At 48.8% G+C, this 12,945-nt stretch overlaps 1 protein-coding gene across 1 annotated transcript in view; it reads right to left on the bottom strand.

Annotated features, from left to right (window-relative positions):
* Window positions 1-12,408, bottom strand: part of SEPTIN9 (septin 9) — a 143,223-nt gene extending 130,815 nt beyond the window's left edge. The window contains exon 1 of the mRNA XM_074921710.1: window positions 12,243-12,408. Within this exon, the coding sequence (XP_074777811.1) occupies window positions 12,243-12,393 (151 nt within the window). The 5' untranslated portion in view covers window positions 12,394-12,408. The remainder of the gene's footprint in view (window positions 1-12,242) is intronic.
* Between the last annotated feature and the right edge of the window lie 537 nt (window positions 12,409-12,945).

The raw sequence follows: 12,945 nt of genomic DNA, 5'->3' as shown, positions 1-12,945 counted from the left end.
CTGTCTGGGGTTCTACCCTGCCCTTAAGTTTTCCTCCGGTGTAAGACACCAGGACAGATTGGCTACATGAAAAAAAAACAGAAAGCCTGACCATGCATGGCCAGCCTTGTGACCACACACGGCCAGCCTTGCAGCTAGCAGACTGCTCCCATCAGATCCGCACCACTGACTGCTTCAGCCTGCCCCAGCCCCACAGCCCTGGGAGTGCCGAGGGAGCAACACAGCCTTGTGGAAACACGCAGGCATCCTCCACTCAACAGGGTTCACAGGACGTCCTCCAGGCTGTGGTAATAAGCCATGATTTTGCCTTGAAACTGTGAGTACCTTGGAATAGGACAAGGTGCTTGCACACCATCTGCTCCAGCTCCACGTGACAACCAGGTATTTGCTTAAAGAGAAATGTAAACAAATCCACCCTGGCAAGCTTCTGTGATCTCTTAGAAATTTAAACAAGGTCATCTCCAGACAGAAAGCAGGAGAGCATGGAACAGCCCTGGGTAAAGCAGCTGCCTCCCTGCTCACTTGGGCAGCCCTGGCAGCCCACAGTCAGCAGAGAGGAGGTGGTGAGGGGGAAGGAGAAAAGTCACAACTCATCAGCAGGGTATCTGAGCAGCCTACTCTCCATATGCAGCCAGAGTTTATAGCCATACTGAGCACAAGATGAGTGTTTTTAACACCATGTCTTCTCCTTTTCTGACCCACTGTTCTCCATCCAGTGACACCTTTTGCAATAAACGATGTAGATTTAAAAAGAATATGCAACTTCTGGTCCTGAATGCTCCTGACCTAAGAAACAAGGGTGTTTTTTTCCCAGTGGTTGTCATTTCTGCTATCCAGCTGAGAAGAGTTATAACTCCACACGTACTAAGGTGCACTAAAGAAGGCACAGTTCCCACGCAGAGGGGCCTGGGGTCTGTCTGACAAGTTCAAAGAGAGCCCTGTGCCCTCTACCTGTGCTGTGATTATACAGGGGAAGCTCTGAAGACAAGGCTACAAACTGTTTATGGCTCCTGTGCTATTCATGGGAAAGGTGAATTCCTACACAGATGTTCAACTTTGCTGTGAAGTGTTCAAAGAGTGGAAATAATCAATAAAAATTTCTTCCTGTAGCCATGAGAATTCATACCACCTCATCAGACTATTTATAACAAAAAAAAAAAAAGCAATTGCAAAATAAGTCAAGGGTTACTAGTACGGCTTTTACCTTCCCAGAGGCTATCACAGCTCTCTTCCAGCATCCTTCCCAGTACACTCCAGTACAACTTCTGGCTATTCTAATTCATCCTAGCATATACCTCTCGGAAGAAGCTGTTTCCTGTCTTGATGTTTTCTCTTGCATCCTGACAAGATATAACGCTTTCTACTCCTCCTCCCCCAGAGCTTTGGCCCAGAAGCACGTGGAACCTGGTTCACCTCCCGTCCCCATCTTCCTCACCTTCAGTACACGTTGGAAGAGAGATGCATAAACGCTCAAAATATCTCCTGGAGCATATGAGGAGGAAACACGCTCAGTTCATCAGTGAAGTCGCTTCCTTCATTTCATCTCTGCTCCCTCCCCAAGCCCAGAGGCACTGCGGGCTGGGCTGGGCGCTGGGTCTGCATCCTCCTCTCCCACCCTTCCATGCCCAGCCCTTGCTCCTGCACCTCCATATTCCTGTACCAGTCTTCCCCCATCAGTCTCCCCTGGTGTACGTGCTCTGCCAGCACAGCTTCTGTTTTCCCATCCACTGACCCACACTCCTGTGTATACCTGACCTGCAGGAAACACTTCTCACCCCTGCTATGCCTCTCAGTAGCAGTCTGTCCATCAGATGCAGGGGCTGTGGACACAGAAATATCTCCACAGGGCTAGGAATGAGGACACTGTTTAATTTTACCCAGGACTAAGGTCATGTTTCGCTCCTAGCTCGCCACGGGCTGTGTGACTATGCCCTGGACCAACCTTCCAGCTCCTTGCTTCCCAGTGTCCAGAGCCACTAACCCTTCTTCTGTGTCACAAACTCTGCCAACAGCAGCCCACAAACTCTTCACCACCAAACAGCAGCAGTCTATAAAAGGGTTTAATGCAGATGCCTGCAATAATAAGCACCCAGTGCATTGACATGGGAGGCTTTTCTGGCTTACATCCATTCCCAGAGGCTCCCATACTTATATTCACAGCCCAAAGGACATAAAAGGCTCAGTAAGATCTGAACATTAATCCAGACACATATTATGAAACAACTTTTTACTATTCCCTCTCCACCATGGCTCAAGCACAGGGCTTTTACTTTTCCCACAATGATCTCAAAAAACTTAGCAAAGCCAAGCACACACAAAAAACCCCCGCAGCCAGAGACATCCTCCTCCTCTCTCCCCACCACATACACTGTCCGAAAAGCCTGACTTGTATTTTAAAACATCAATGCCTGATGCTGATTTCCTAGAGAGCTGCTGGCCAGTGAAGAAGCACATGGAGCAGAGCAGCTCTGACACGGAGGCAGGTTTGAAACCTCCACAGATGGATCAATCTTGCAAGGGCTGAGCTCATCCTTCCCGACATTAACTCATCACTCCCAACATTAACTGCAGGAATCAGCTGTCAGATTATTTCACATCACTGTTGGGAGGTTTATCTGACAAAAACCCACTCCAGGAAATAAATCACAGCCTTGCACTGCAGCTGCCAAGCAGGACGGGAGGGACCACCCAAGCCATGACATCCCCTGACAACCCACAGCACCAACAGCCTTTCCGTGCTCAGATGTGGGACTCCCAACTGAAGCATCTCACTTGTCAGTACAGCAATTTGGGAAAGCATTTACAGATGCAGATGTAGCTGAATGACAATTAACCTCGAAGGGCAATTAGCTATAGCAATGTTAGTCCCTCAGGCTAAGTCTAAACTGTTGAGTAAATACTCAACAGCTCTAAGAGTCATATCCTATCTGCTAAAAAAGAAAAAATATTTTTAAAAGAGGAATTTGAAATCCCATGGTAGGATGTAGTGGTTTTGGCACAGCTTGGGCACAACTCAAACTCACATTTCTCAGTATCATGCCCAATTTGATAAAACATGTTCTCAAACATGCGAAGGCGGACACCAAAGGGGGAAAAAGCCTTCGTGTGGCAGACAAGGCTGCAAGAGCACATAATAAAGGTCTGAATTTAAGGATTTCCTGGTGCTTCTAGCAACTGACCTTAGACAAAAGCAATACAGCAATACGTGACTTTTTATCACTAGAATACTGAAAATCGGCAAGGTTGGAAACCTACCCCAAGGCAAAGCAGAGGACAAGGAGGATTACAGCATTTCAGGATTGGCTGAGCAACATCATCAACTTTCAGTGCTTCAAATTAAATTCTATGCAGGCAATGAATTATGTTTCATCCTCCTTCCTATTGATAGATACATATTGCTTTTAATTTAAAAAATTAATTGAAAGTCACATTGAATGGAAGATGGAAATTTAATATTAGGAGAGCAAAGCTGTTGTAGAGTGCTGGTGGCTGACACTGCCAGTCACAGACGTGGGCAGGCTGGGAGCTCCCCACCAGCCGAGTCGGTGGGCAATGCTTGCCCTTCTGCAGCCCAGAGCTGTACCTTTCCTGCCAGTAAAACCAAGCCTCCAGCCTCCTTAACCCACAGCTTTTCATCAACTGTAAACTCACTCGAACAAACCCCTGCCACCTCCCATGGTCTATCATGTGCAAGTCCTTTGTCCTGACTTGTAACATGCCAAGATCTGTTATTCTTCTCAGCAACTTTTATTTGTACGTGTCCAGGCACTCACAACTCAGCCACTGAGTCATTCAACAACAGCTCTCAGCAGTAATTGCTGAGGGCATCTTGTCCTCGTTTCCTCTGTTTATTCTGTCCATTATATAAAGCTATAAGCAATCCCCATTTCCCCTGATAACATCAAAAACAAAGCAAACTTGCACCCAGGGGCTGCTCTTGAGGATCACGACTCCAACTTGCTCCCCAAGTATGTGAGCTCAGAGTTTCCCTGGTATCACCACCACAGCCTGCAATGGGACATGACTCCAGACAGAACATCTGAGTGTCAGGGACCCTCTGTGTTCCCAGCAGATGCTTTGGGATTAGCCCCACGAGTCCCTGGGGAGAGCTGTTGGGTGCTGAGCTCTTCCCAAAAGGAGCTGGTTCCTCGGCAAGCCCTCTCTCCCCTGGGAACCAGAGCCCAAGCTCCATTACTCCCTCGGTCCCCAGAATAGCAATACTCCCACACCAGGAAATTATGGATTTTCTTGAACATTACCATGACCTTTTTAATTTCCATTATGCCTTTAGCTGTCTCCTCCCACTACACTCCTTCTCTAAACAAATCTCAGAGCTGCACAAAGTGTTTCCTGTAAATAATACTCATCTGGCATGGACAAAGAAAAAAAAAAATTAAAAAACCCTTTTGCTGCTAGTTCCAGCTTGCAATTGTCCCTCCAGTTTAACTTCTATCTGCTCGACTTGGGAGCCTCGAAGGCAGCACAGAGTTTGAGGGAAATGGAGAATGGAGGGGACGGTTACATGTTCTGAGCATCAGATTTGAGCCTGCCCTACCTGAAATTAAAAGTTCAGGTCATGAAGATAACTTGTATTGTGCTTCAGACTGCTGTAGTGCAATGATCACTGCAAAGCTTGAGCAAGAACTTCACAACGAGTCCCCTTCTGCCCAGCAGAGTCAGATGTTTTCACAAATGTAGCAGCACTGACAAAAATTATCCTTTCCCACTCTCCTGGTGCTATCCCACACTGATGCTGTCCTCTGCTCTAGAGATGTCTGAATGCCACTGAGCCCTGAGAGAGGTTATTTTGTGCACATGGCAGTGAAAGTTGCTTTACAATCACAAAGCCAGGATTCTCTTTCAAGCTTCTGCAGCAATGGACCAGCTGCCCCATCTGCTAGCAGCTGCAAGACCTTTGCAAGCCTGTGCTATCACCTCAATGATGAGTTACACAGAGGAACCAGCTTCCCAGGCAGCTGTGAACCCACCATCTTAAACATAAACCCTTTAAAGGGTGCTTTGAGCTCTCTCTGTCACTGGTAAGTCACTGCAGGCCAGTGTGGGAACAGGCTGACTCACCAGTGACTGTGCTGCCTCTCTCCCACCACACCACTGCTTACAGCGTGCGATTTCTGTGAGGGCTGCACAGGCAGGGCTGCTCTTCCTGAGGACACCAGGAGGAAGAGAAACTCCCTGGTGTGTTGTTAAACACACTGACATGGCCAGATAGCGTCACCCCTAGGGACAGGTGGATCCCACCCTCTCCTGTGTGGCACCAGGGAGCTTACAAAGAGCAAGCAGAGACTTCATACATCTATCCAACAGGTTGAATCTTCACAAATCACTGTGATACAAAGTGCTCGCCTCTTCCACAGACTTTGCCTTGGATTTGGTACCACCTTATGCTGCAAAACCCAAGACATCTCTTGTCTAAGAGGGGACAAGTTAGCCCCACTCGCTATCTGGCAAGCAGCAGCACTGCTTTTGGGAGGAATTTCCCTGCAAGCAGCAAGCAGGCAGGGAGTTATTCTCTGCAGCAACATTCCCCTGTTCCACATGGCACCACTTCTTGCTCACCGCAGGTGGGCACAGGAAGATGATCAGTGTTTTGGGGAAGCAGATAATCACCCTGTTGGGTCCCACATGGCTTTTTGTTATTTTCTGCACACGTCCGCATGTTGCGGTTTCTTATTTGGCTTTCTCCACAGGCCAGATTCCCTTGCTTCTTCAAACTATTTCCTAACAGATGTTGGGATGTTTTGCTACCTGAAGCAAAGCTCTACCACTGCCTGCACACACCAGCCAAATCTGGCAACAGAGGAGCACCCAACCAAACCCATCAGGCTGATCCTGCCACCCCAGCACAGCGTGGCACTGCTATAGGAGAATTTTTTCATAACAATATTATATCAATCATCACAAGCCATCAGAAACATGTGACAGCAGATTGCGTTGATGTTTATGGCAATGTATTCTGTCAGCACGCGAGTCAAATATAACAATCGTTCTTTTTGATTGGAGATCTCACGGTCCCACCTCATTTTTTTGCAGCAAGGAAGCGCAGAGGTAAGTTTGCCAGGACTGATGCCAGCTGCTGTCAACAACTCATGGTATCTGCTAACCCACAGAAGGAGACTGTGAGGCCCTGGAGGCAGCTGAGGATGGTCTGTCTGAGGATCAGGGTGCTCTTGTCCAACTGAGACACCAACAATTTTCAGCACTCTAAGAAAATTACAGGTCTTACTACTACAAGAGAGGACAGACATATTAGAAATTTAATTCTTTAAAGCATAAAATTTTTTCATTTAAAAAGTAATAAAAAGAACTGTTAAAGGTTTTAAGCTGTTCACCACACAGTGTAGACCTGGATAACGCTGCCTCTCAGCCATGGTGTTGGCTTGGGAGCACGGTCTGCAGTACTGCCCTGCTCACACTGCCTTTGCCTCTGACACCCATCATACACCAGTTATCAAGAAATTTGGAGGTTTGGGGAAGGAAGAACACTCATATTTTCACCCTGCATCCCCGCAGTGCTCAGGGCAATGATGCCCTCCGAGCATCTCTAAACATTGCTATAGCTCAAACAACAAACCAGGGGCAAGAGCCAGCAGGAACATTGAAGGCCACGTCCAACTGTGCATTGTGCAGCGATGGGAAAGTGACTCAGGCAGGGATGGAGCAGGGAACAGTGTGATGTGATAGATGGGAGGGGTAAAAAACATAAATGAACGGCGTTGGGGAAGAAAACCCACCAGGCAGAATGTCCAACTGTGAGCAGGCACCACAGCTGCTGACCGCTGTTTGGAAAGCGTGAGCGTGAGTCATGGACTAGTCAGAGATGCGGTTCTCTGGAACAGTCAGCAAATGTTGGCCATGCAGGGACGGCATCGCGTTTGTTCTCTCTGCTCTGCAGGGGTTTAAAGCAAGGACAGAGGGCCACGGATATTTGGTATCAACCAGCTTTCACATGGATCCAAATGATGCAGCTCACCCATGCAGCTGTCCAAAATAACCTGCAGAGCTTTCAGCATCCTGAAAATAAGATGCAAGCCCTTTGTCTGTGCACCAGCCTCCTGCTATTCTTGGATTATCAAGAAACAAGTTCGTTTGTAGTCTTTGTTACTTTCCTGCCCGCTACTTCAATAACACAAGGTATCACAATACCAACACAAAACCACTTCGGGCAAAACTCCCACAGCCTCAGGCTAGGGGCCAGTGTTCCTGGGGCAGTTCACCCCATGAGGGCTCTGTCAGCACCTCCATTCCTCCACTGCCCCTACTCTTGGGCTTCAAACCTCTTCCCCTCACATCCTCCACACTCACACTGACTTTACAAATGCTTCCACTCTGCTCTGTCCCAGATAGGAAAGGAAAGAAGCCCAGGCCAGGCTTCATGGCTCTGCTCAAGTGCAGAGTCCTGCAAGAGGGAGAAGTCAGGGATGTGGCAGCAGAAGAGCAGAAATGGCATCCGGTGAGCAAGGCGAGAGATAGGAGTCAATCGTAAGCAACAAGATAACCCAGCACAGAAACTTTTGCCTTTATTAAAAGCAGAGAGACACAAACACCAGCACACTGGGATCTGCGGGGCGCTGCTGCTCCACTACCTGCCGCTCCAGGGGTAGCTCTGTCCCACCAAGCGGTGAGGACACAGGATGAAACAGAAACCCTGGCATTTTTTCTGCTCCTTGCTATTCTGCAGAAGCCTTCCTGAAGGCTGATGCATTTACTTCCTACACCATCCAGTCACACAAGCACTACACAGCAGTGTCAGTGACTACTGTGCCTCTTCATCAACCAGTTCGTTACTGCAAAACTGCCAAGTGCTTTGCTCTTGATCCACAGTGGCTAAACACTTGCAACAGAGACCACAGACATGCTCCAGCGCATCAAGCACAGGCAGGGCTGTTTCACATAGAGATAACAAGTGGAAATGGGGCAATGGGTGGCTCATCCCTCTGAGCTGGTGGAGGCATTCCTTGCTCTGAATTCAGGTTCTGAGCAATAGGTTTTAACAGCTATAGACTAGGGATCCAGCTTCTTGTGGTTGATTGTAAATCCTCGGTACAATAATTTTTTTAAATGATAGTTTGTTGGCCCTGCAATACAGGTTTTGGGAAGTAAGAGCTAGCTGCGGGTTTGAGCTTAAAAAATGGCTTTTTTTATTTTTATATATTTCAAAACAAACTATTTTGCATTTCTGTTCAAAATGATAATCTAAAATTAAATGAATGTTTTTGTTGGATCACAGCAATATTTTTTCCTTGATACTGTAGCTTGGCCAGTGAACTAAATTTAAAAAGAAAATAAAATCAATCTGAACAACTCTGTTCATTTTTCCATGGCTTAGACAAACACAATGCCAGTTAGCTGACAGGAGATGGGGTCCGGTTCAGGAGAGAACAATGGGGCTCTGCAAACACTGGGTCATCTCTGCCCCATCCAGCAACTTTTATGACAGTGAAGTTAAAAGCCATTTCAGGAATTGTACTGGGCCTCTCATGCCATATCAGCCTGAAAAAGAGTCAGTCTCAGTTTTTCCAGACGGTCTCAGAAGAGTGGCTGCAGCCAGAGAGGTACCGAGGCCCCCACAACAGGCAGCGCCCGTACAGCTGCAGCCGTCGATGCTTATTCCGGGGTGGGCCAAGTCTACCCACCACTTCTTCACTGCACTTGGACAAACTCCTCCATTTACTGCCCGATGAGCCCTCACTGCAGTGCATGTTCCTGTGCTATCACAACTGCACAATGCAGCTCTTGCTCAACCCCAGTAAGAGCTCACTTGCTTTTCTTCTTCAATGGTTGCACATACTGGAGCACAAACCAGAGCCCTTTGGCCGGGTACGAGCCCAACTTGCCCCCAACACCTGTAACTGCTGGTGCCTTGGACCAGAGCTGCAAGTGTTCAGCATCTGCAGGACACTGTGTGGTGTCGGCACCAAGGACAGGAAGGGATCCTGGGACACTATAAACAAACCTGTCAGAGGACAGAACCCTTTCCCCAAAGCCTCCCAGTCTAGATAACACCAACAACTCCAATTTGACTTATATTCCATTGTCCATGTTTTATAGGGAGTCATTTTGTGAGTCACAATATGGGAAAAAAATTGTCCCCAAATCCTAATGTGAGGATCAATCACAGCTCTGTTACTCCCACAGTTTTTCCTATAGCCGTAGCTCATATATGCGGAGTTATTTCTCCCCAGGTGCCTAAGCAATAAATTAGGAGTCCACAGTTTAGGTAAGGGTGGGTCACACATAACCACCATGGAGGTTACTGTAATTAGGACAATCCTTATTTCTGTGCACACCAACATCTTACATAAACGTGAAACTGCAAACAGTCCTCGGCCAAAACAATTTGCACCATCCTTGAAAATACCTAAAAATCATCATGTCATTCATCACAAATCGTGTCTATTGCTTCTCTGGCGATGCAATTGGGCTTGAGTAATGGAAAATGAGAATCAAAAAATCCTTAAAAAAATAGTATTCCAGGACAAGTAAAACATCTCAGAAAAAACTCTCCCTGCCTTAAGCATCTGAAAAAATAGACTTCCCTAAAGCAAACATATAAGAGCTGGCTTCAATAGCAGTTATTGCTCATTTTTAACTCACCATGTAAAATCCCCTTTTCACCCTCTACCCTCGTCCTACCACTGCTGCCAGGAAGTTCCAGAAAAAAACAAGCGCTATGAGGCTGAGCCACACATGCCCACAGCTACAGCACAAAGGTCTGAGCCTCTCTCTGCTGGTAAGAGGTAAAGCATCCAAAAGCAAACTCTTTATCCCAACCACACCTATGTGGCATGTACTCAGAAGTCATAGCAGATAGGTAATGATTTCCCCTGAAGTACTTCAGAAAAGGTAAACCTTGCCTGCGGTGGGGAGCAGCCTGCTGACAGGAGAGCACTACAGTGGCACTGCTGTGTTCACAGAGGAGGACAGAGCTGGAGCTTCAGCTCCGTGAAGTCAAACAAGATCCTCCAGTGGGACCCAGTCCACAGAAGAGATCTAGAATATACCAGAGAGGGGCAAACAAAGCCAGCAAGGGATGCTCCCTAACCTCAAAAAGTATTTAGAAGATGCTTATTGTTTCCTTTTGTCATCATTTGCAGGGGTTTCGCAGCCAAGAACTGCATTTTCAGTCTGTCAGGGGCTGTCAGCAACATGCTTGGGAAGTGCAGTCTTTGCGGCTGAGAAGTCCCTTTGTCACCTCACCAGTTTCTCTGGCAGTAGAAAGCTCAGAAGCTCTGCAGCACTCTGCACACCTTACTTGTGTCTTGGAGAAGCAATCTGGATTCCCAGTGAAATTCCCGAAAGCAATTTACCATCGCTGTTCCCCCATTTGTAAAACCACTGGATTTATGGGACAAGGAGGGCTGGCTCTGTCCCGCACAGAGGTGGCAGCTCTCCAAAGGCAGGCTCCCCAGCGCGGTGAGTGATTCATCGAGAGCCTTTCTGCTCAATGAATCAGCAAGAGGCAAGGCCCCGGCACAGCACAGCACGGCCAGGAGCTGCAAGGCTGAAAGCGAAGCCTTTGCAACGTGCAAACAAGAGCTGCTCAGAAGAGCTGCTTGTGCTCTTGGTTAAGATTAGTGGTGGTCATAGTGCAGTTATGCTGTCGCTTCGATGTAGTATATCCTGGCCAGTTTAATTCTTCTGTTCTTTTTCCTTGAAGAGCTGCACCGTATCAAGGGAAATCTCAAAGCAAACAGTGTTTCCAAAATACAGCTGCAGTCCTTCTTGAATTAAAGGTACTGACTAGATGTCAACTACCCTCAGGTGCAACACCAAGTGAAAAGGTAGATTTGGACACTGACCACCAGAGACACATCAGTCCCATCAGGAGCTTTGCAGTGCCATAGCTCCACTCCAGCACGATCAATCCAAAGCAAGCAAAGCAATTAAGGACCACTTGGCCTTATATGCAAGAAGTCACACAGTACTGTCAGCTTTTTCTTATAACAGCCAGTTATCTTCAGACCTGTTCATGCCCTGCTCCTGCCTGCTCCAGGGCTGCTTTAGCCACTGTCTGCACCTCAGGAGGCCTGTACAAATAACAGGTTTCCCTACAGACAATGCACAACCATTAATATGCACTTTAATCCATTATGTGCTAATAATCATGCTTGGGCTTTCTCAGGTTCCCAACATACAAGCCCTAATAAAACCTCCCTGGCAGTCCATTTAGTGACACTAATGAGAGAAGAGAAATGTGCAAGAGAGAAACGTTACTAATTAATTTTAACAAAAAACAGGCAGCAGCATCACACAGGGAATTTTCTGAGTGAAGACAAACCCCAGCTCCCGTGACTTACGAGTTCAGGCAGAGTCCAGCTGGCAGTGACGTGGCTCGGCTCGAGCGACTCGTGGCGTGGCAGCTGCCCCCAACACCCCTGCGGTGCAGCCAGACCCGTGACTCGGGATTTGGAGGAGGCCAGCACGATGACACTGTGACCCTACAGCGGCCAGGGCAAAGCCAGGGCAGAACCGGGCTTACAGAGCACAGGGTCATGGGCTGGTAGCTGAGCTGAGCAGGAATCAGCTGCAGAGTGAAGTCTGGCACCTGGAGGAGCTGTCAGAGGCACCTTTTACAGGGTGAGCAGAGCTCTTGTAGATGTGTCCTACCAGGAGATGCACCAGCCACTTCTTGGGACCGCTGGCAGGATTTCACAGAAAACTCAGAGAAATTTCATCAGTCATGGTTGCTGGCTCCCGTGTTAGCTGGGGAAGAAGGAGCCTACATGAGCAGAGGGCACAAAGCCCTCGCCCCGTGGGGCACGACCAGAAAAGCCAGGATGTGGCACAGGGAAAGTCCTGCAGCATTAGGGGATCCTGGCTTTTCCACCCCTAATTTGGAAACCCCTCCAGCCCCGAAGGCAGCTGGTGTCCCACACAACGCCACTGTCCTGTTTCAATGTCAAGCTGCCTCTCAGCACTGGAGCTCACTCCGTGCTGGCACAGGTGCCTTCTGAATAACAAACTCAATGCCACCAACGCCGAGTTTTGCCCGGAACAAGCTGCCTCCCCGGATTTGTTTTGCTTTTTAAGCCTTTTCCACTGATCAACAGGGTTTGTTTATACACAGTGAAGCAGCTGCTCGCTCCGTTAGAGCGGCTTGGAGGGAGAAGGGTTTGTGCAAGTTGTACTTTTGGGGGTTTTATCCCCTTTTTCTTTGCCCAGTGCAGACACGAAGGAAGAGAGGCGAGAGGAGAGAGGCAGCGGGGCAGCCGCTTGCTCACCTGAATACGAGGATTTCTTCATGCCGTCGCGTGGAGCTGTGACATAGGAGCGGGGCGAGGCGCTGGGCGAGCGGTGCCGGGGCGCGGCGGGCAGGATCCTGGTGGCGGCGCGGGCAGGGCCGGGCAGGGGACGCGCTCTCCGCCACCGCATCCACGCGTGCGGCTCCAGCCGAGGGGCAGCCCAGCGCTCCAGTTCATTAGCACACACCTTTCCTAATCTCACACCCAGAGCCGGGCTGTTCCAACTCTCCTGGCACTGGCAGGGGTAGGGTAGGGCTCAGCTTCCCCGACGGCTGCACGTTATCCCCTCGGAAAACAAACAGTGCCTGGGGATGACTCCTGCCGGCTCCCAGCCCTGGAAAGCCCAGTGTATTTAGCCGGTGCAGCAAAGGGAAGGAAGGGAATTTCATGCCTCCAGCCCGGCACACCCCACGGCTTTGATTCAGCCCTTCGCTGCCGGAGCGGCTCAGGTCAGCGCTGCTCTCGGGCAGTTTCTAGTTCAAAGTGCGTTACTGGCCCCTCAGCACCCTGCGGTGTAAACACCTCTTTCATTTTCAAACCCACACGTAAAGGACTCATTCAGGGCTGTAAATTGAGCAAAATGTGTATGTAAGCTTGTGACACGGAGAGAGCTACGTGCAAGCAGCTACTCACTGCTTGGGGGGGATGCAGAGAGCCACGCACCCCAGACCCAGCTCCCCAA

This window comes from Athene noctua, chromosome 18 (genome assembly GCF_965140245.1).
Source record: "Athene noctua chromosome 18, bAthNoc1.hap1.1, whole genome shotgun sequence".
NCBI lineage: Eukaryota > Metazoa > Chordata > Aves > Strigiformes > Strigidae > Athene > Athene noctua.
Note: the sequence above shows the minus strand (reverse complement) of the source record. Positions and strands in the feature narration are given on the sequence as shown.